This window comes from Anolis carolinensis, chromosome 2 (genome assembly GCF_035594765.1).
Source record: "Anolis carolinensis isolate JA03-04 chromosome 2, rAnoCar3.1.pri, whole genome shotgun sequence".
NCBI lineage: Eukaryota > Metazoa > Chordata > Lepidosauria > Squamata > Dactyloidae > Anolis > Anolis carolinensis.
The window spans coordinates 73,625,274-73,646,840 of NC_085842.1; the positions used below are offsets into that span (position 1 = coordinate 73,625,274).

General features: G+C 41.6%; 2 protein-coding genes across 8 annotated transcripts in view; one reads left to right on the forward strand and one right to left on the reverse strand.

Annotated features, from left to right (window-relative positions):
* The window catches only part of cfap92 (cilia and flagella associated protein 92 (putative)), a 126,062-nt gene that overhangs the window by 84,590 nt on the left and 19,905 nt on the right, over nucleotides 1-21,567 (reverse strand). For 2 of the 6 annotated variants that reach the window (XM_062973832.1, XM_062973831.1), the window contains exon 2: nucleotides 2,929-3,126. The exons of the other annotated variants lie outside the window; for them this stretch is intronic. The gene's annotated coding sequence lies outside the window, so the exon portion shown is untranslated. The remainder of the gene's footprint in view (nucleotides 1-2,928; nucleotides 3,127-21,567) is intronic. 6 annotated transcript variants of the gene reach the window in all.
* Nucleotides 20,198-21,567, forward strand: part of efcc1 (EF-hand and coiled-coil domain containing 1) — a 101,663-nt gene continuing 100,293 nt past the window's right edge. For both annotated transcript variants that reach the window (XM_062973856.1, XM_062973855.1), the window contains exon 1: nucleotides 20,198-21,047. In XM_062973856.1, coding sequence (XP_062829926.1) covers nucleotides 20,310-21,047 — 738 coding nt within the window. In that variant the 5' untranslated portion in view covers nucleotides 20,198-20,309. The remainder of the gene's footprint in view (nucleotides 21,048-21,567) is intronic.

The following is a 21,567-nucleotide window of genomic DNA, read 5'->3' on the forward strand; positions in this document are numbered from 1 at the left end:
ATATTCGGTTATCCAACATTTTGCCAGCCCACTTATGTTGGATAAGTGAGACTCTACTGTACTGTATTTACAAATTTACCAGTAAAATATCACAATGAATTTGAAACACTGACTACAAAAACATTGATTATGAAAAGGCAGACTGTGTTGGATAATCCAGAACATTGTATAATCGAATGTTGGATAAGTGAGATTCTACTTTGATATGAAATAATTTCTAGGATAGAATAATGCAGAACAATATAATCTCTAAAACCAGGACAGTAATAAAGAAATAAAGAAAGTAAATAAAGCAAGGAAATTGGAAATTCCACAAAGGAAACAATCAGGGCCAGCTAACACCTCCCAAGAAAGGATTCTTCCAGAAAGGAAGCTGAGAAGGCAGTGAAGCACTATGTATTACCAAAGTCATTATTATTACTATCATTACTATCCTTACTATCCTTACTATTATTATTATTATTATTATTATTATTATTGTGTTGCGGTCAACCGTGAAAATGAATACAATCTGGCTCCAAGTATTCAAAAACACTAAAATCAGAATATATAAAAATTAATGTGGTATAATAAAACAGAACAATACAATCTCTAAAATCAGAACACTAAATAAAGAACAACACTCTGAAAATAGGGGAATTCCACACAGAAAACAATCAGGGCCAGCTAACACCTCCCAACAAAGGATTCCCATCATCAAAGTCTGGCCAATCCTCTGTTTTCTCAGGGCCACAGACAGTAGAAGCATATAAAATATCGCAAACAACACCACTCTGAAAACAAGGTAATTCCAGACAGGAAACAATCAGGGCCAGCTAACACCTCCCAACAAAAAAAAATCACTCAGGGAGGAAACAGCTAGGCTTTAAATCTGCAAGGCCATTACATCCTAATCATTTTTCCTAATTGCAGCATTCATACTTGCCTCCAACAGACAAAAAAAAAAACAATCAGAAATATTGTATATTCACAACCTTTAGGAAATAATGTCCCCTGATGGCACAGCATGTTAAAGCGCTGAGCTGCTGAACTTCTGGACCGAAAGGCCGCAGGTTTGAATTGGGGGAACTGACAGAGCCCCCACTGTTAGCCCCAGCTACTGCCAACCCAGAAGTTCAAAAACATGTAAATGTGAGTGCATCAATAGGTAGTGCTCCGGTGGGAAGGTAACGCTGCTCCATGCAGTCATCCCACATGACCTTGGAGGAGTCTACAGACAACGACGGCTCTTCGGCTTAGAAATGAAGATGAGCACCAACCCCCAGAATCAGACATGACTGGACTTAACGTCAGGGGAAAACGTTTACCCTTTACCTTAACTACCACCAATTCCTCAATACTTTATTTCCCATACCACCATTCTTCGCCACAGCAACGCGTGGCCGGGCACAGCTAGTAAAAACCTATATATTAAATGCTTAGTGTACACTTTCATATCAACTTAAGGCCCTTTCAGACAGGCCCTATATCCCAGGATCTGATCCTAGGTTTTCTGCTTTAAATTGAATTATATGAGTCCCCACTGCCAGATAATCTGGGATAAACATAAAACCTGGAATAAGATCCTTGGATATAGGGCCTGTCTGGAAGGCCCCTTAGTCCCCTTCCACACAGCAGAATAAAATCCCACATTATCTGCTTTGAACTGGAATATATGGCAGCGTAAACTCAGGTAACCCAGTTCAAATCAGATATTATGGGATTTTCTGCCTTGTTATTCTGGGTTATATGGCTGTGTAGAAGGGCCCTTAGGAAACTTGTTCAGAACTCTCTTTATCCAGTTGGAACTTTCACTATTCTCCCAACAGACACTGCACTATCTTTCTGTGAATTATTTAATTTCCCAAAGAGCCGCAGTGGCGCAATCGGTTAAACCTTTGTGCCAGCTAAACTGCTGACCTGAAGGTTGGGTTGCTGATCTGAAGGCTGGTGATTCAAATACGCAAGATGGGGTGAGCTCCCATCTGTCAGCGCTAGCTTGCGTGGACATGAGAGAAGCCTCCCAGCAGGATGGTAACACATCCAGGCGTCCCCTGGGCAACATCTCTGTGGGCAGCCAATTCTCTCACACCAGATTCAACTTGCAGATTTTATTTATTTTATCTATTTATATCCTGCCTTTCCCTACCTCCGGAGGGAGACTCAAGGCGGCTTACGTATGGCAATGATTTAATGCCTTAAAAACATTTTAAAAAACCATTAAACCTTGGGCCTTTCCACACAGCCCTGTAACTCAGAATATCAAGGCAGAAAATCCCACAATATCTGCTTTGAACTGGGTTATCTGAGTCCACACTGCCATATATCCCAGTTCAAAGCAGAAAGTGTGGGATTTTATTCAGCCGTGTGGACGGGGCCTTAGAAATAAATTAAATTTAAATGAATACGTGTGAAACATTTAAAAACATTTAAACATTTTAAAAGGCCGTTCCGTCGTCATGGTACATACTCCAAGTCTATTATTGCTATTTAAGTCACTTCTGATACGATTTTTAAAAATGTAATTTCCCAGAAATAAAGACAATACAGATTTATTTCTGGGAAATTTATTTCTGGGAAATAATGGGTCAGATTTCATAAGGGGCTGGCTCATATCTGAAATTAACCTCAAAAGGACCAACAAAAATGATTTTTGATATTGTCTCCAGTGAAAGCAGTTGAAAGTATCTTAGTGTAAAACCTTCAAACAAGGCATAGGCCTACTTGGGCCTTCCCTCCAGGGGTTTGGGCCTTCAACTCCCGCCATTCCTCACAGCCTCAGGCCCCTTCCTTTCCCCCCTCAGCCGCTGAGGGGGGAAAGGAAGGCCCAAACCCCTGGAGGAAAGGCCTAAGTAGGCCCATGCCTGGTAGAGGCCTCGGCCCATCATGTCCCCTCCATGCAGGACACCAGGGAAGTTGTTCAGCCAGAGGGCCAGCCTCACTGTTTACCTCCGAGAAGCCTCGCCAGGAGGCGCCACCAAAGGCGCACTTAGTCGCCCTTCGCCTCCATTCTTCCTTCCTCTCTCCTTCCGCCTCGGAAATTATCCCATTCTCTTCCCTTCCAACGGCGCAAACCCACTGGATTGGCCTGCGGTTTGGCCACAAAACTGAAGTTGCCAAGGAAGAAGTAGCTTGCCGGCGGGGAGGCTGGGAGAATAACGGAGCTTGAATCAAGCGGAGGCAAGTTCAGCTTCTATTATTATTATTATTATTATTATTATTATTACTACTACAACATTTATATCCCGCCCTTCTCACCCAACAGGGGACTCAGGGAGGCTTACAATAAAACACACATATAAAAACCTGTACAATACACTATAAATCAGTTAAAAATTAACTTACATAAAACATTCATAAAACGCATTATAAAATACAGATAGGCGTGTTCAAGTTTAAAAGACTGGGTCTGTCAATTGAGTTCCAGCGTACATACAGTAGAGTCTAACTTATCCAACACTCGCTTATCCAACGTTCTGGAATATCCAACGCATTTTTGTAGTCAATGTTATCAATATATTGTGATATTTTGTAAATTTGTAAATACAGTAATTACAACATAACATTACTGCGTACTGAACTACTTTTTCTGTCAAATTTGTTGTATAACATGATGTTTTGGTGCTTAATTTGTAAAATCATAACCTATTTTGATGTTCAATAGGTTTTTTCTTAATCTCTTCTTATTATCCAACATATTCACTTATCCAACGTTCTGCCGGCCCGTTTATGTTGGATAAGTGAGACTCTACTGTAATAGTAATTAAGCCAGTGGTTCTCAACTTGTGGGTCCCCAGGTGATTTGGCCTACAACTCCCAGAAATCCCAGCCAGTTTACCAGCTGTTAGGCTTTCTGGGATTTGAAGGCCACAACATTTGGGGATCCACAGGTTGAGAACCACTGTGGGCCTTCTCTGCGGAAGAGTGCTGGTGTCTCGCCAAACTACAAATCCTTGGATCCCATAGCACTTAGACAGGGCATTTGAAGTGGGGTCAAACTGCATTGCTTCTACAGTATAGATCAGGGGTCCCCAAACTTTTTAAACAGGGGGCCAGGTCATGGTCTCTCAAACCGTTGGAGGGCTGTACTATAGTTTTTTTTTAAAAAAAAAACCTGAACAAATTCATATGCACACTGCACATATCTTATTTTGAAGTAAAAAACAAAACAAAATGGGAACAAATACAGCCTCAATGTTAATCATCATCATCATCATCATCAAAATAATAAAGGGGGTTGGAAGAGACCCCTTGGGCCATTTAGTTCAACCCCTTCTGCCTTTGTGCACCAAAAGCACAAACAAAGCACCCCTGACAGATGGCCACCCAGCCTCAATGTTGTTGATAATAATAATAATAATAATAATAATCACAGAGTCCTAAACGCTTGGGAAGCATTCGACTTGTGATTTTGTGATTTGAAATATAGATATCATTTCCTGTGTTATACTATGTCTTTGTGCCAATAATAACAACAACAACAACAACAAAGAGTTGGAAGAGACCCCTTGTGCTATTTAGTCCAACCCCTTCTGCTTTTGTGCACCAAAAACACTAGCAAAGCACCCCTTAATCATTAATAATTAATTCAATAATAATAAAAATGCCATTATAAATAAGCAAAGGTGAAGGAGGAGGAGGGAGCTGCCGCAGCGGGGGCCGGATAAATGGCTTGGATGGGCCACATGTGGCCCCCGGGCCTTAGTTTGGGGACCCCTGGTATAGATGCACTCTTTGGTTTCTACTCTTGGAATTCCTAGGGCCTCATCACACTAGATCTTGGATCCACTTTAAATCCACTTTAGGGAGGGGGCTTTAAACAGCCCAGCCAGACAGGTCCTGGGCCTCGCTTGACTACAAACTCCAGTATTCTGCAGGAGGCAGAAACCGGATTTAAAGTGGATTCATGCTCTAGTGCGGGCCTGGTCAAACTTGGGCCCTCCAGGTGTTTTGGACTTCAACTCCCACAATTCCTGACAGCTGATAGGAATTGTGGGAGTTGAAGTCCAAAACACCTGGAGGGCCCAAGTTTGACCAGGCCTGCTGTAGTGTGATGAGGCAGTATAAGACTTCTAATAGCGTGTTGTCAAAGGCTTTCATGGCAGGAATCATTGGGTTGCTGTGAGTTTTCTGGGCTGTATGGCCATGTTCTAGAAGTATTCTCTCCTGACGTTTCTCCCACATCTATGGCAGGCATCCGCAGAGGTTGTGAGGTCTGTTGGAAACTAGGCAAGTGGGCTTTATATATCTGTGGAAGGTCCAGGGTGGGAGAAAACCACTCAAACACAAATCAAGGAACATGAAAGGCACTGCAGACTAATTCAACCAGAGAAGTCTATGTTGCTGATCATCGACCGTAATAAATAAATATAAACCAGAGAAGTCAACCAGCCTGGACACAGCATTCAGAAACAACACTCAGAAAACAGGAGAATTCCAGACAAGAAACAATCTGGGCCAGCTAATACCTCCCAACAAAGGATTCCCTCAGACAAGAAGCAGCAGACCATTAAGTGCTAATCAAGGTGGCCAACTGCAACATTCACACTTGCCTCCAACAGACAAGAGCTCTTTCTCCCAACTTGGACAATTCCACATTGCTTCTGGAACATGGCCATACTGCCCAGAAAGCTCACAGCAACCCACTTCTAATATCATGTCTTTTTTATTTTTTTATTTTTAATAAATGTTATTATTAGATAAAAAGGGGAAAACCCCAACCAGTTCATTTGTAATACATTTATAATTCAGTAGACATATAGTTTCCTTTAATATCTACTATAAATTTCACTCTTGTCTATATTTCTATCATTCACCCTAGTGCTCCCCTCCCCCTGAGTCGCTTCTTTTTATGGCCTCTGTCCAGAATGTCATTTCCTCTCCTGGAGGTAATACTCCATCCTTCTTTTTAAATCCCTTTTCAATAAATTTTCCCCAAACTTCATTAAAATCATTTTCCGCATATTCCTTTTTTAACTTTTAAATTGTATGTCAACTTATCATTTATCGTCAATTTCCATAATTCCTTATACCACTCTTCAATATGTATGCTCATTTTCCTTTTACAGTTTCTTGCTATAAGTAATCTTGCTACTGTTTATATGTTGGATATTGCATCTTTTTCATCTTTTTTCAACTACAGTAGAGTCTCACTAATCCAAGCTAAACGGGCCGGCAGAAGCTTGGATAAGCGAATATCTTGGATTATAAGGACTGATCAAGGAAAAGCCTATTAAACATCAAATTAGGTTATGATTTTACAAATTAAGCACCAAAACTTCATGTTATACAACAAATTTGACAGAAAAAGTAGTTCAATACGCAGTAATGTTATGTTGTAATTACTGTATTTACGAATTTAGCACCAAAATATCACGATATATTGGAAACATTGACTACAAAAATGGCTTGGATTATCCAGAGGCTTGGATAAACGAGGCTTGGATTAGTGAGACTCTACTGTATTTAGTATTATGCAACAATAATAAGGCAATACTAGGACTTCTTTCCAATTTTATTTCCTCATGGACCAGCCCACGCCAAAGCTTCCTGTCGGCCTTCGCTACCTCCAGTTCCTTCAAGGTCAAGCTAGTCACTTCAAGGATACCATCCATCCATCTTGCCCTTGGTTGACCTCTCTTCCTTTTTCCTTCCATTTTCCCTAGCATCATGATCTTCTCCAAGCTTTCCTGTCTTCTCATTATGTGGCCAAAGCACTTCATCTTTGCCTCTGAGCAGTCGGGCATTATTTCCTGGAGGATGGACTGGTTGGATCTTCTTGCGGTCCAAGGCATTCTCAGAATTTTCTTCCAACACCACAATTCAAAAGCGTCTATCTTCCTTCGCTCAGCCTTCCTTATGGTCCAGCTCTCGCATCCATAGGTTACTATGGGGAATACCATAGCTTTAACCATGCAGACCTTTGTTGCCAGTGTGATGTTTCTGCTCTTCATTATTTTATCGAGGTTAGCCATTGCTCTCCTCCCAAGAAGTAAATGTCTTCTGATTTCCCAGCTGCAATCTGCATCTGCAGTAATCTTTGCACCTAGAAATATAAACTCTGTTACTGATTCCCTCTATTTGCCAGTTATCAATCAGGCTGGTTGCCATAATCTTGGTTTTCTTAATTTTTAACTGTAACCCAGCTTTTGCATTTTCTTCTTTCACCTTGATGATAAGGCTCTTCAGCTCCTCCTCACTTTCAGCCATCAAAGTGGTATCATCTGCATATCTGAGGCTGTTAGTGTTTCTTCCAGCAATTTTAACTCCAGCCTTGGATTCATCAAGCCCCGCACGTCACATTATGTGTTCTGCGTACAAGTTGAATAGTAGGGTGAAAGTATACAGCCCTGCCATACTCCTTTCCCAATCTTGATCCAGTCTGTTGTTCCGTGGTCTCTTCTGTTGTGATTTGGTCGTTATACAGATTTCTCAGGAGAAAAGGTGACTTGGTATCCCCATACCACCAAGAACTTGCCACAATTTATTATGATCCACACAGTCAAAGGCTTTAGAATAGTCAATAAAACAGAAATAGATGTTTTTCTGAAACTTCCTAGCTTCCTCCATTATCCAGCGGATATTGGCAATTTTCTTCTTCCACTTCCATGCATTGCTTGTTTAAAAATAGTTCCTTGGTTCTTCTGGCTAACCTGTGGTTTTCAAGTAGATTTTGTTAATATTAGCTATTTTCACTGATCTTTAAAATTGGGACGAAGAATCAATATGATGGAGCTTGAACTTTGTACTGCCTTGGTAGGAGGCTCCCTTTTCCTGACACACAAAAGACTTCATACATAGCTAAAAGTGAAGCACTATTTTGAGAGAGCCTCTTCCGTTTGATTGCAGAAGACTGTCTTGTACCTAGTTAAATCTTGACACTAAAACAAGCATTGATTGTCCAAAGTTTCAAACAGAAGGGATTCTTTTTCTCCTCAGGCTCCTTCCAAAGATACTGAGGATGGAACCTGAGGCAACTGCCCATCTCTGAAGCTTTCTGTTCATAAAGTAGCCACCATTACTGGAAAGATAGGTACATGATAGCGCATGAGCCTTGAATTTGGTGTTGTGATATTTCACATTGACTCCAACATGTAGTCATTTACTGCTGTCACCTTCAACTTATGGCAACCTTTTGAATGAGAGACTTCCAAGTCACTTTTCTCATCAACAGCTTTGCCTCTGTCTTGCAGACTTAGGACCACAGCTTTTCTGATTGAGTCTATCCATCTAGAATGTAATCTTCCTCTTTTTCCTACTTCCTTTTATCTTGCCAAGCATTATTATCTTTTCTAGTGAGTCAGGTCTTCTCATGATGTGTCCAAAGTACAATAGTCTCACTTTGGTTAACTTCTGGGAGAGTTCAATCTTGATTTGCTCTTGGACACAGTTCTTTTTCGTTTAAGCAGTTTGGTAGGTCACAGGATTTTCTTTATAAGATATACCAGTATTCAGAGGTTTGTCACCTCTCAGATTGAGAGAACATACAGTATCTTGCTAAAGTCAGCCAATGGGTTTTCCCTAGCTGAGCAGAGATTCTTAATCCAGCACTCTGAAGGCTGCTCTATACTGGCTATTTAAAATGTACGGATAAAAACAGGCATTACGTTTGAGAGAGAATTAGTTAATTGAGATAGGCATAATTTGAATATTGGTTTGTATGCATTGTCTTGAAATGTATTCAGTTTTAATCATTCTGTGTGACTGGGTAAAGAAAGGAGGATTGTGTATTTTTTTCAATGAGCAACATTCACTCACTCATGGAAGACTATGAAAGCATTTGGGATAATTTTGAAAGATTATATAAATATATGAAAGATTTTGAGAGATTTAGATGTCATACTTTTCTGTGATTGCGTTTCATTACTATTTTATATGAACTCATTGGATCAGCGGCATGATATTTTGATCCATAAATGATTATAATTATACTTAGTCTTTAAGTGTTATGAGATTCTTTTCTTACTGTGTGACAAATAAACACTAAACCTATCTAGATTTGTTGTCCCCCCTCCCAAATTTCCACTGAAATATATATTATACAAATAAATACCTAAAATTGCTGCAAAGCCTGGCTGATGCTATTTTGTTATTGTGGTTCCTCTTTTAATATAAGTTGGGTTTTCTGTTGTTATTTGGAGTTTGGTTGGATAGCAACAATCCAGTCCCAAATGAGAGTGAAATATCTGTCAGAATTTGGAGAAGATGACACCCTGTATAGCTGGATTACGATGCCAAATAGACAGCAAAAAGTCTTTGGAGGGGAGAAAACTCCATAAATTTCTGACATTAGATAAATGGGTGTGCCTTAAATGAAGGCAAAATAAGTTGTACATTGGGGATTTTGAGCTTTCTAAAACCATATCTGTTTTCATTCTGCTGTACTTGCAAAGCAGTGGTGTCTACTGTTTTCTCAATTAGAGGAAACGGAAGACTTGGAGTTTGTTCCAAAAAGGGATCACTCACAAACAGAGGTTCATGCCAGTGCCTTAATATATATAATTAAGCTCTTTTTTGCAAGGGATATACTGACTACTTGCTTGTCTTACATGGCAATTCTGGCTGGAGCAGTTTGTCCGCTATGTGTTAGTGAGAACAGGCTACACTCATCACCCACACCCTTTTTGATGCTCTCTAGTATTTCCCCTGAGCAAGATCTGTGGGACTCTGAGCAAGGTTATGAGTCAAGGGAAAAAACACAGCTGTTTGGAGTATATTCTAGTAGGGAGTGAATGGAAAAAAAAGCACAGAATGAGAAAGTGTTGCATTAAAATATATATTTTTGGAAGTTGTAAAAGACATTAAAAATTACAGAGACTAGAAATAAAAAGAACCCTTTTGTGTTTTGAAAATACATCATTCTGTATAGGAATTTGAATATGTGGACTTTGCAGTGCATTTCCCATTATTGGTTAAATTAAATAATTGTTTAAATTTACAAAACTTTTGTTTCAGAAAAGTATTTTTCATCAACCCCTTTCTACAACATCTTTATGTGTGGATTCTTTATAATCCATAAACTAAGCATTACCAATTACACATATTTTGCTAAAGATCTGAAAGTGGTCAAATACTGTAGGTCAGAAGTAGAAACAACATGGTGGTAGTGGCGATACAACTAACAAATGCCCCCCAGTTTATGTCTGCCTCTGTGTGTGTGTGTGTATTAGAATTTGGTCCTTGATTCTGACAAACTACAGTGCAAATTATTGAAATGCATGGCCTGACTTGTGATGCTAAGTTATATTACCGTATGTCCCTCCAAGTTAGCAAGGGAATAAACTTTGTTGGCAGATAAAGAGCTTCAAAATCTCTTCATTTGTTCAGTGAATAGTAATGTGAGATAATAATAATAATAATAATAATAATAATAATAATAATAATAAAAAAACTTTATTTATACCCCGCCACCATCTCCCCAACGGGGACTCGGGGCGGCTAACATGGGGCCACGCCCAGAGCAATACAATATAATAACATACAAAAACAACATATCATAACACAATTAAAAGCAATACAATAGATGATAACAGACATTACATCAAGAAATCCAAAAAAAAACAAAACAGTTAAACAAGGGCAGGCCGCATGGACACAAGGATAAAACTCGGAGTGAGAGGGACAGAGGGGGTACTCCATTGTGGGCAGGGACACAAGAAAGTAGGGCAGTCTAGAAAATAAATGCTAAGGGGGGAGTAACATAGACATATATAGCAAAATTACTCACCGAAAGCACAGCGGAAGAGCCATGTTTTCAAATCTTTCCTAAAAGCTAACAGAGTGGGAGCTTGCCTGATCTCAGTGGGCAGTGCATTCCATAATCGGGGGGCCACAGCGGAAAAGGCCCTCTCCCTTGTACTCACAAGGCGGGCCTGGGATATAGACAGTGGTGATAAAAGGGCCTCCCCGGATGATCGTAAAGATCGGGCAGGTTTATGGTAGGAGATACGGTCACGGAGATGCTGTTGATTACTTTGTGGATGAAGAACAATGTGGAGAAACTGAAAAGTGTGTTGAAACTAAAAAATTAGAAGGTTTTGTTTCTTCCATTGATGAAGCACAGACATTGTAGAAAATATTACCAAGTGGGTAAGTAGAATTCCAAACATCAAGGTTCTGTATTTCAATGTACTTTAATTTGTTCCTTGCCCCCAAACTATTTCATAATAGACTGGTACATGTAAAATACAGTGAATGACATATTCAGTTGCTCAGACAGAAATTGTCATAATATGGCAATAAGATTATTTTCTTCCATAGATAGAACTATGTCTAGGTTGATTGTGAGACAAGACTTTGTTTTATTTGCTGTGCTTGTCTTTATGGGTGAACTTAAGTGGTGAAAATGGAAAGAAGATGCAGTCTTTTTTAAATTTGTCATCCATTTGTAAAGGAAAAAAACAACTTTCCTTTGATCAAACTGTTCCCTTGCAAATACAGGAAACATACCCATAGCTCACCAAGCAGAGAGTAGAATATCTCCATATCCATAAAGGAAGTTATAAGCCTTTTTAGGCTATCATCAGTGTTTTGAATTGAGCCTGGAAACAGCAGCCAGCCAGGACTTTGCCAACAACAAATTAATATCCCTGTTTCTAAAAGTTGCTGCTTTTCGTGTGTCAGGAGTGACTTGAGATACTGCTTCTGGTGTGAGAGAATTGGCCATCTACAAGGACGTTGCCCGGGAACGGCCAGATGTTTTCTGATGTTTTACCATCCTGTGGGAAGCTTCTCTGGTGAGCTAGAGCTGACAGATGGGAGCTCACTCGGCAACCCAGATTCGAGTCAGTACTGCCAGCACAAGTGTTTAACCCATTGCGTCACCAGGTGATATCTCATATTAATGTAGCACATCTAGTGAGAGTTCACCATCTACAATGATAATGACACTTTGGTATCCTGATGCTACCAGTATGAAATATTTAAACTCTGAAAATTAAATTGTGGGTTATATAAGTGATACTGATATTGAGAAATTAAACCCCCAAATTATGAGAAATAAAAAATTATTTGAAACAAAAACTGCAGCTCCGCAAAGCTTAGTAATCCCTTCACAAAAAAATTGGGAGATGGAGGGAAATTACTCAATGACTGTACATCAGAGCTCCCTGAGTCCGTTTCCAGTCCCATTGATAAGATTGGGGTTGTTTGTGGGAAAGACCTGTCACCTATGCTTCAGCCAGCTTCATCTATTGAGATAGTCATCATCCCTAAATACCCATTATGTACACTGGGCTAACCCTAATGTGCTGACCAGAGCAAACCCATTAAGCCCATCAAGGACTCTGCATATTGCCAAATTGCATTCTTTTTGATCACACCCCTCTCGGAGGTAGACCATTAAGCGGACTGACACTTCAAATGCTCCAAGGACAGTTTATTGGATTTCCTGCCACCACCAACAGCCAACCAGCAAAGATGTCAAACGGATTTCTGACCCACGCAGGACACGGCTCCTAGCCAGACTGTTTTCCAACCAATCAGGAGCTGGCGCAGGTTTCTGTCAAATGAAAATAAAAATGCTCTGTATTTTCAATTGTGTTATGTCAGTACTTTGAATTTCTTTCTCCTGGCCACATTCTCTGTGGCCAGTGGGAATAAACCTCTGCTTTTGCCTTCTACCAGTCTGTGTCTGATTTGGCCTTCTGGAAAGCAAGATACGTTGGGCTCTGAACCTGTGGTTTTAGCAGAGCTGTAATCACTCACCAATATATAAGCTTTGTCTCAAAGAATAACAGAAACAACTTCTAAACCTGTGGTGATTTTCTGGAATAAGGTGGATGCTTAAATGTTAGGCTTAGGCTAAATAGACCTAATTACAAACGAATGCAGTCACTACCTGCTCACTCCAAACTGCTAAGCAAGAACCTGATATGCTAAGAATAAATTAATCTTAGCAAATAATTAATAGAAATACAATAGGATCGAATGGTCAAGTAATGGTTTCTAATAAAAAGGACAACAAGTACACATTCTCTATGTATCTACTATCAAAATTTTGATGATATATATATAGCCAGTGACCTGAAGCAAATACATATTGTACTATGAATTAGTAGTTATAACAGCACCTCAATATAGAAAACTGACACTTTCTAGGATCAGAGGGAGAATAATAGCATATACCCTAAACTTCCATATCAATGTATTTCATTATTTCACTGTATGCAAATATTAATTAACATTACATTGGCTACTTCATTTCCTTTTTATTACAATGAATAAAAATACTTTTTTTTTACTTTATTTGCCCTCTATTTTTAAAAGAGGACAGTAGATGGCCAGTAAGTGCAACAAAGGCCTCATGTCCTTCCGCCTTGTTCTGGAGTCTTTATTCCATCAAGAAAAATGGCCAAGCAGCTCAATAACCATTCATGTGGAAACTGCAGGTGTTTTGGTATAATTTATGCTGACACTTTTATAGTGTGGTAAAGATTTTTTTTGCATTCTTAAATCAGTTATTTCTACTTGAGGACATTTTAACTATTTAAAATAGCCGAGACAAAGCAAATTCTATTGTTTCAACATCTCCCTCCCCCTCCCAAGATCCTTCTGCCTTAGCTACTTCACAGATGTGGCCAGTTAATGCATGAAAGAAAACAGATGTAACTTTGTTACGTGTTTGGTAGAAAAATTATGAACGGGTGTGGTCTTTGTACTTATTTTTCTTCAGACGTATTTATTACATGGATGGAGTTGTTAGATTTTTTTAGGAATCAAAAATAAGGAAATTAATTAGAAAAAGAAGAATTAGTCTGTTTGTTGTTGTTGTTGTGTGCCGTCAAGTCATTTTAGAGTTATGGTGACCCTAAGATGAACCTCTCATGACATTTTCAAAGGCTAAGAGTTTGCGACTTGCTCATGGCTGAGCAGGAATTCAGCCACTCATTAACAATGTAAGTGCCCCTTCCACAATTCGCTATTGCTCATAACACCACGGTGTGAGACACTAGATAAAGGTGGCCCTGTGTTCCCATGGGACAATTCATCCCAGTCTACACACATATCCATACACACACTAGGCAGCAGGAAGAGCAAGGAATGCATGACTTGATAGATGGGATAAGCAGTATGGCACACCTATTTACAAGGGCTCCTTTCAAAAACCTATAAATACAGTCATTATCCAAAACATATTGGTTACAGCAGGCATGGGCAAATTTCAGCCCTCCAGGTGTTTTGGTCTTCACTTCCCAGAAATCCCAGCCTGGGAGTTGAAGTCTAAAACACCTGGAGAGCCAAAGATTGTCCATGTCTGGGTTACAGCGTGTGCCTAGCTGTTATTTTCTCAGGGGAAGCATGATTGAGTGTTCTGGGACATCCGTAATTCAACACAGGTCTTATAAATATATATAAAATTGATGCATCTACAGGGCATTGCCTAGGTGTCGAAGGGGCCACTGCCACACTGCATTCATCTCTCTTGTCTCTTTCCCTTCCCTCATATATTTCCTCCTTTCCTTTCTTTTCCTTCCTTTCCTCTTTTTTTATTTCTTTCTCCCTTCCTCCTCCTTTCCATTTTTTCTTTTTTCCGTCCTTTTTTTCTTTCCCCTCCCCTTTCTCCCTTCTTCTTTAATTTCTTCCCCATTTTCCCTATACATGTCACCTTTCTTTTCCATCATAGAGGGCCACTTTGCCTAGTAACAGCCAATCCTTCACCTGGCAACAGCTAATCAAGTGACAGCACAAGGAACCACTGGATTGTCACTTTGCAATAGTCTTTGTGGTACAGACAGACAGATGGATGGATGGACAGACAGACAGGCAGATATAGATAGATAGATAGATAGATAGATAGACAGACAGACAGACAGACAGACAGACAGACAGACAGGGAATGTTGGAGAAATACACATTTTGCAAGGGAGAGGGCAGGGGAAAAGTGGAAGAGTCCAATACTAGAGGCATGGTAAGAAATAAAGTTATTATTAATATTATTATAAGAGTCCAATAATAAAGGCATGAGAGTCACCTAATTTCTAAGTGGGACACAGGAATCTCACAGGATGCAGAAAACGTGAAAGTGCAAAGTTCCTGTGATTACGAAGTCAAGGTTTTATGGGGTTTCTGATACCAGCAACTTCAACATTAGATGCAGGAAAGGGAAATCACGGGTTAAGGCAAATTAACTCCCTAATTTCGCAGTAGAAGTGGAAGGGCCACCCCTTTGCCACCACAGAGAGAGAGTAGCATCAGGTAATTCACTGTACCATGAAATGGTCTGGCAGTGTGCTGCCTCACCATATTCCAGCACTGAACAGTACTGGTGCCATAAATCTCATATCTTAGCATTACATTTTATTCCCTTGTCATGTTAGCATAATTTGAGGTTAGGAGCATGCTCCAAGCCAGGGGTCCCCAAACTTTTGAAGCAGAGGGCCGGTCCACAATCCTTCAGACTGTTGAGGGGCCGAATTATCATTTGAAAAAAACAAAACAATTCCTATGCATACTGCACATGTCTTATTTGTAGTGCAACAACAACAACAACAACAAAGCAATACAATATTTAAAAATGAAAACAATTTTAACCTACATAAACCTATCAGGATTTCAATGGAAAGTGTGGGCCTGCTACTGGCCAATGAGATAGTCAAGTTAATTAGGATTGTTGTTGTTGTGTGCCTTCAAGTCATTTCAGACTTTGGCCGAGCCTAAGTCTAAAATTAATTATTTATTTACTGCATTTATTTACTACATTTATATCCCACCCTTCTCATCCCGAAGGGGACTCAGAGCAGCTGTATGTACACACAATATATTATATTATTAGCATAACACAATATTAGCATCATATATTACTATATTGAACTATACCACTATACTATTATATAATATGTAATATATAACATATAATTAATATAATTATATGGTATTACTATTAGTATTATATTGTATAACATAATATTATTATCAATATTATATGTATATACAATATATTATATTATTAAAACTGATATAAATATATTATATTATAAAACTGAGGGTGGGGGCCAGGTAAATGACCTTGGAGGGCCGCATCCGGCCCCCGGGCCTTAGTTTGGGGACCCCTGCTCCAAGCTATCAATCTGGGGGCTGTTAGTTCCCTTCAGTTGCATAGTTATGCAAAACAAAGGCTATAAGTATAAATGCAGCCTATTCGTCTCATTGGAATTCAAGATGACAAAAATATACTAACAGGGAACTAACAGAAAATTTCAAAGGACAGCTTTATGTTGCCAATGTGTACATTTCCTCATTTGAATAATCAGAATTCTGAATTTTATTAAAGCAGACAAGTCAATGGCCTCCTTTGTTCCTCACAAACCGTTTGCCTGGATATTCCCACACAAATGAAATTAAGTACAGTAACTATTCCCAGCTCACTGTGAAAGGAGGACAGCCATTTTAATCAGCAAATATTATACCATACACTGTCTGTCCTAATTGGGACAGGAAACCCTCTCAATCTGTTGCAACTACTCATATGAAGAAAAAAAAAAGCTTTAAAACTGAGTTAAGTCGGCACAAAAATGGAACTACATTATGCTTTGCCAAACATTTGTTAGGGTTAAGGGGCAGATTACTTCAGCAGTGAAATATTTTGCTGCCTTTTTGAAGTTCACTTATTTTAATTATACATTGTAGAGCAAACAAACATATTTTTCAGTTACATCCAGCAAACTGCAAGCTAGATAAATGTTTCCACAAGGCTGTGGGAATTCATGGGGAGACAAAGAGAAATCCACAGCAAAGTGAAAAAGAAACAGTGTTTAGTTCAGCAAGGTCATTTAGTCCATAATCTTATATCCTATATCTGAGTGCAAGCCCCACTGAACACAGTAATATGCATTTCTTTTTTTAATTCTTCCCCTTTTTCTTTCTTTTAATAAAGTTTATTTTGGGTCAAAAAGGGTGAACTACATACTGTACATACTAAAATATAAAAATAGAATACATACATCAATTATAACTAGTACAAACAATAAAAACAATAAAAGACCAGTGATCCCGCCACCTAGGACTTCCGTCACTGTGATGCTTATGCCAGCTGTTACAAACCCTAGTAAATCCATTCATATATTCCCCTTGCAGCTATTTTAAAATCTACCTTTGCCTTTTTTTGAAAATATACAAATGTTATTTGCAAACTCTTCATTATTTTTATCTTGTAGTCCATTGAACAACTTGGCCATTTGTATATATTCTAAAAGCTCTTCTCTCCAGTCTTTCTTAGATAACTCTCTTTCACCCTTCCAAGATCTGGCTGTTATTATTCTGGCTGCGACCAAACTGTATTGACAAATTTAATTTGTCGTAGTATGTATTTCTGACAAAACATATAAGCTAAAATCCTGTTGGTTAGTCCCAACTAGAGTAAACCTATTGAATCAGTGGTTGAATTATGATTCAACACACACGCAAACACAATGTGAGAACAAGAGGGGGGGGGCTTCTCTGTGGTCGCTCCCACCTCTGGAACTCCCTCTCTAAGGAAATAAAGATGGTTCCCTCTCCTCCCTTCCTGAAGACATACTTATGCTCACTAGCGTATGGAGAGGAGGAGGATTAGATAATGAGAGATCACTACCGAGCCCCTGGTTGAGAACTATTTCAGATTTGGACTCTCCTAGTCCACGCCAGCCCAATGACCATCCTTTGACTACACAACCAACCCACACTATTTTATGAACTCTAGTTAGCTGTTGTAAATTAATGTGAATGTTTGCTTAGATTTTATGCTATTATATAATTTGTTTGACTACATCTAGTTTAATTTATTGATGTTAGATTTAATTTACTGATGTTAGGTTTTAATTTGATGTTAAGTTTTTAATGTTATTTTCATATGCGGGGTTTCTCTGGGATTTTATGTTAGAATTTGTTTGTTTTATGGAGGCATTGAATGTTTGCCATTGTATGTTGGAATCTGCACTAAGTCCCCTCTGGGAGATAGGGGCAAATACAAATAAAGTTGTTGTTGTTATTATTATTATTATTGTTATTATTATTATTATTAAATTGACCTATTCTCATCAGGGCTAACAATAGGATTTAGGGCAATGTTTCCCACTTTTCAGCACATGTAACTCCATTGCTTTTTGTCATTTTCATTTGTAGTTCTACAGTGCTTAGGATTCATTGACACTGTAGAACGAATGCAGTTTGATATCACTTTATCTGCCATAGCCCAGTGCTATGGAATTGTGGCAGTTGTAGTTTTCCAAGGTCTCGGGTCTTCTCTGCCAAAGGGTCCTGGTGCCTCACAAAACCACAACTCCCAGAATTACATAGCATTGATCCATGGCAGTTTAAGTAATGTCCAATTGCATTGCTTCTACTGGGCATATGCACCTTTAGTCACCTCCCTCAAACAAATGCTTTGTCAGCAAAGAGATTGTGCACTAGGTGCTCTTAGTGCCTATTATGGGAAAACCATCTCATCCCTAATCCAGCTAAAACATGAACATGTGCTTTTTGAGCTCTGAGGATATCCTGGGAAGGAATCCCACTGGAACATTGCAGCACACCAAAATACTTGGGAGTTACCCTGAACTGTGCTCTGACCTACATGAAACACTGTTTGACTATCAAGGGAAAAGTGGGTGCTAGAAACAATATCATACAAAAGCTGACTGGCACAACCTGGGGATCACAACCAGGCACAGTGAAGACATCTGCCCTTGCGCTTTGCTACTCTGCTGCTGATTATGCAAGCCCAGTATGGAACACATCTCACCATGTTAAAACAGTGGATGTGGCTCTTAATGAGGCATGCTGCATTATCACAGGATGTCTACGCCCAACACCACTGGAAAAATTGCACTGTTTAGCCGGGATTGCACCATCTGACATCTGCTGGGAAGTAGCAGCCAGCAATGAAAGGGCCAAGGCAGTGACATCTCTGGCCCGTCGCCTGTTCGGATATCAGCCAGCATGCCAATGCCTTAAATCAAAAAAATAGCTTCCTAAGCTCTACAGCGACACCTCAAAAGAACACCTCAGCAAGCAAGAGTCCAAAAGTGGCAGGTTAAAATCCAAACCCTCAAGCCATGGCTGACACAGAATGAGAGACTCCTTCCTGGGCACACAGAAGACTAGGTGACTTGGAAGGTGCTGAACAGGATGATGAGCTCTGGGACCAGGAGATGCAGGCCACCTATTACAGGCATGGGCAAACTTGGACCCTCCAGGGGCTTTGGACTTCAACTCCCACAATTCCTAACAGCCTACTGGCTGTTAGGAATTGTGGGAGTTGAAGTCCAAAACCCCTGGAGGGCCCAAGTTTGCCCATGCCTGCGATAAATAAATCAGCTGCACAACTAAAGGCTTTAGGTATCGATCATCAAGTTTGCAGATGACACCAAACTGGGAGGGATAGCTAACACTCCAGAAGACAGGAGCAGAATTCAAAACGATCTTAACAAATTAGAGACATGGGCCGAAACTAACAAAATGAAGTTCAACAGGGACAAATGCAAGATACTTAACTTCGGCAGAATAAATGGAATGCAAAGATACAGAATGGGGGACGCCTGGCTCGACAGCAGTACGTGTGAAAAAGACCTTGGAGTCCTTGTGGACAAGTTAAACATGAGCCTACAATGTGATGTGGCAGCGAAAAAAGCCAATGGGATTCTGGCCTGCATAAATAGGGGTATTGCGTCTAGATCAGAGAAGTCACGCTCCCCCTCTATTCTGCCTTGGTCAGACCACACCTGGAATACTGTGTCCAATTCTGGGCACCGCAGTTGAAGGGAGATGTTGACAAGCTGCGTCCAGAGGAGGGCAACTAAAATGATCAAGGGTCTGGAGAACAAACCCTATGAGGAGCGGCTTAGAGAACTGGGTATGTTTAGCCTGCCGAAGAGAAGGTTGAGAGGAGACATGATAGCCATGTACAAATATGTGAGGGGAAGTCATAGGGAGGAAGGAACAAGCTTGTTTTCTGCTTCCCTGGAGACTAGGACGTGGAACAATGGCTTCAAACTACAGGAAAGGAGATTCCACCTGAACATCAGGAAGAACTTCCTCACTGGAACTCTCTACCCTGGAGAGTGGTGGAGGCTCCTTCTTTGGAGGCTTTTAAGCAGAGGCTGGATGGCCATCTGTCGGGGGTGCTTTGAATGCGATTTCCTGCTTCTTGGCAGGGGGTTGGACTGGATGGCCCGTGAGGTCTCTTCCAACTCTACGATTCTATGACTGTATTAGGCTCGCGCTGCGCGTGAAGCCGGGGAGGGGGCGTGGCTTTCCAGCGGAGCCCCGCCCCCTCGTCCACGGCTCCTCTCTCAGAGCGGAGTCTCTTCCTTCAAAGGCCGGGCGTGCGGGCGCAGCATGGTGGGCGCGGGAGGATGTCGGCGTGGGAGTGCGACGGGCGCCCTGCGCGGCGGACTCAGTGGCTGGTGAGCGCGCTGGCCTCGAACTTCGGCCTGGGCGGCGGCGGCGGAGGCGGCGTGGAGAACGAGGTGGTGGTGCTGGCCACGGGCCTGGACCAGTACCTGCAGGAGGTCTTCCACCACCTGGACGGAGACGGGCAGGGCCGGCTGCCCCGCGAGGACTTCCGCGCCCTCTGCCGGGTCCTGGGACTTCGGGATGGAGCCGACGAGGAGGACGAGGGAGAGGAGGAGAACGATGAAGAAGAGGAGGAGGAGGAGGGCCGTGGCCTGTGCCGCCGCCTGCCCCCGGAGCTGACCTTCCGCGAGTTCCACTCGCGGCTCTGCGGCTACTTCGGCGCCAAGGCCCCCGGGGGAGGGCGGGTGGCGCGGCTGCCGGTGGGCGCGGAGACGGAGCACATCGAGACCCAGATCCGGCTCCGGAGCCCCTTCCGACGGCGGAAGAAGGAGGCGGCAGCCAAGGCCAAGCCGCCCCCCTCGTCGTCGTCCTCTTCCTCCTCCTCCTCGTCGTCGTCGCCGTCTTCCCCGCCGCGGAGGGGTTCCTGCTCGAGGGAGTGCTACGAGGAGATCGTGGCCCTGGAGCAGGCCGAGGACCGCATCCTCAAGCTGGAGGAGGAGAACGCAAGCCTCCGGGAGCTGGTCGAGGACATGCGCGCCGCCCTCCAGAGCAGCGACGCCCGAGCACTCGCCCTCCAGGTCAGGCCAGCGCCAGGGGCACCGCGGGGTGTGGTGGTGGTGGTGGGGTGTCGGAGCAAGTGTCTCTAAGCATGTGTAGAAATCCAGCTCCTCCAGTGGAGGGGCTCCTCAAACTCTCCACTGTTTGGAGTTCCTCTTCCCAAACTGTCCTTAGAATGTGTTCTCCATGGCTTTCATGGCTGGAATCACTGGCTTGCTGTGCCCCTGGTGGCACAGTGCGTTAAAGCGCTGAGCTGCTGAACTTGCGGACCAAAAGGTGCCAGGTTCTAATCCCGGGAGCAGAATGAGCACCCGCTGTTAGCCCCAGCTCCTGCCAACCTAGCAGTTCGAAAACATGCAAATGTGAATAAATCAATAGGTACCGCTCCGGTGGGAAGGTAACGGCGCTCCATGCAGTCATGCCGGCCACATGACCTTGGAGGTGTCTACGGGGAACACCGGCTCTTCGGCTTAGAAATGGAGATAAGCACCAGCCCACAGAGTCGGTCACGACTGGACTTAACGTCAGGGGAAAACCTTT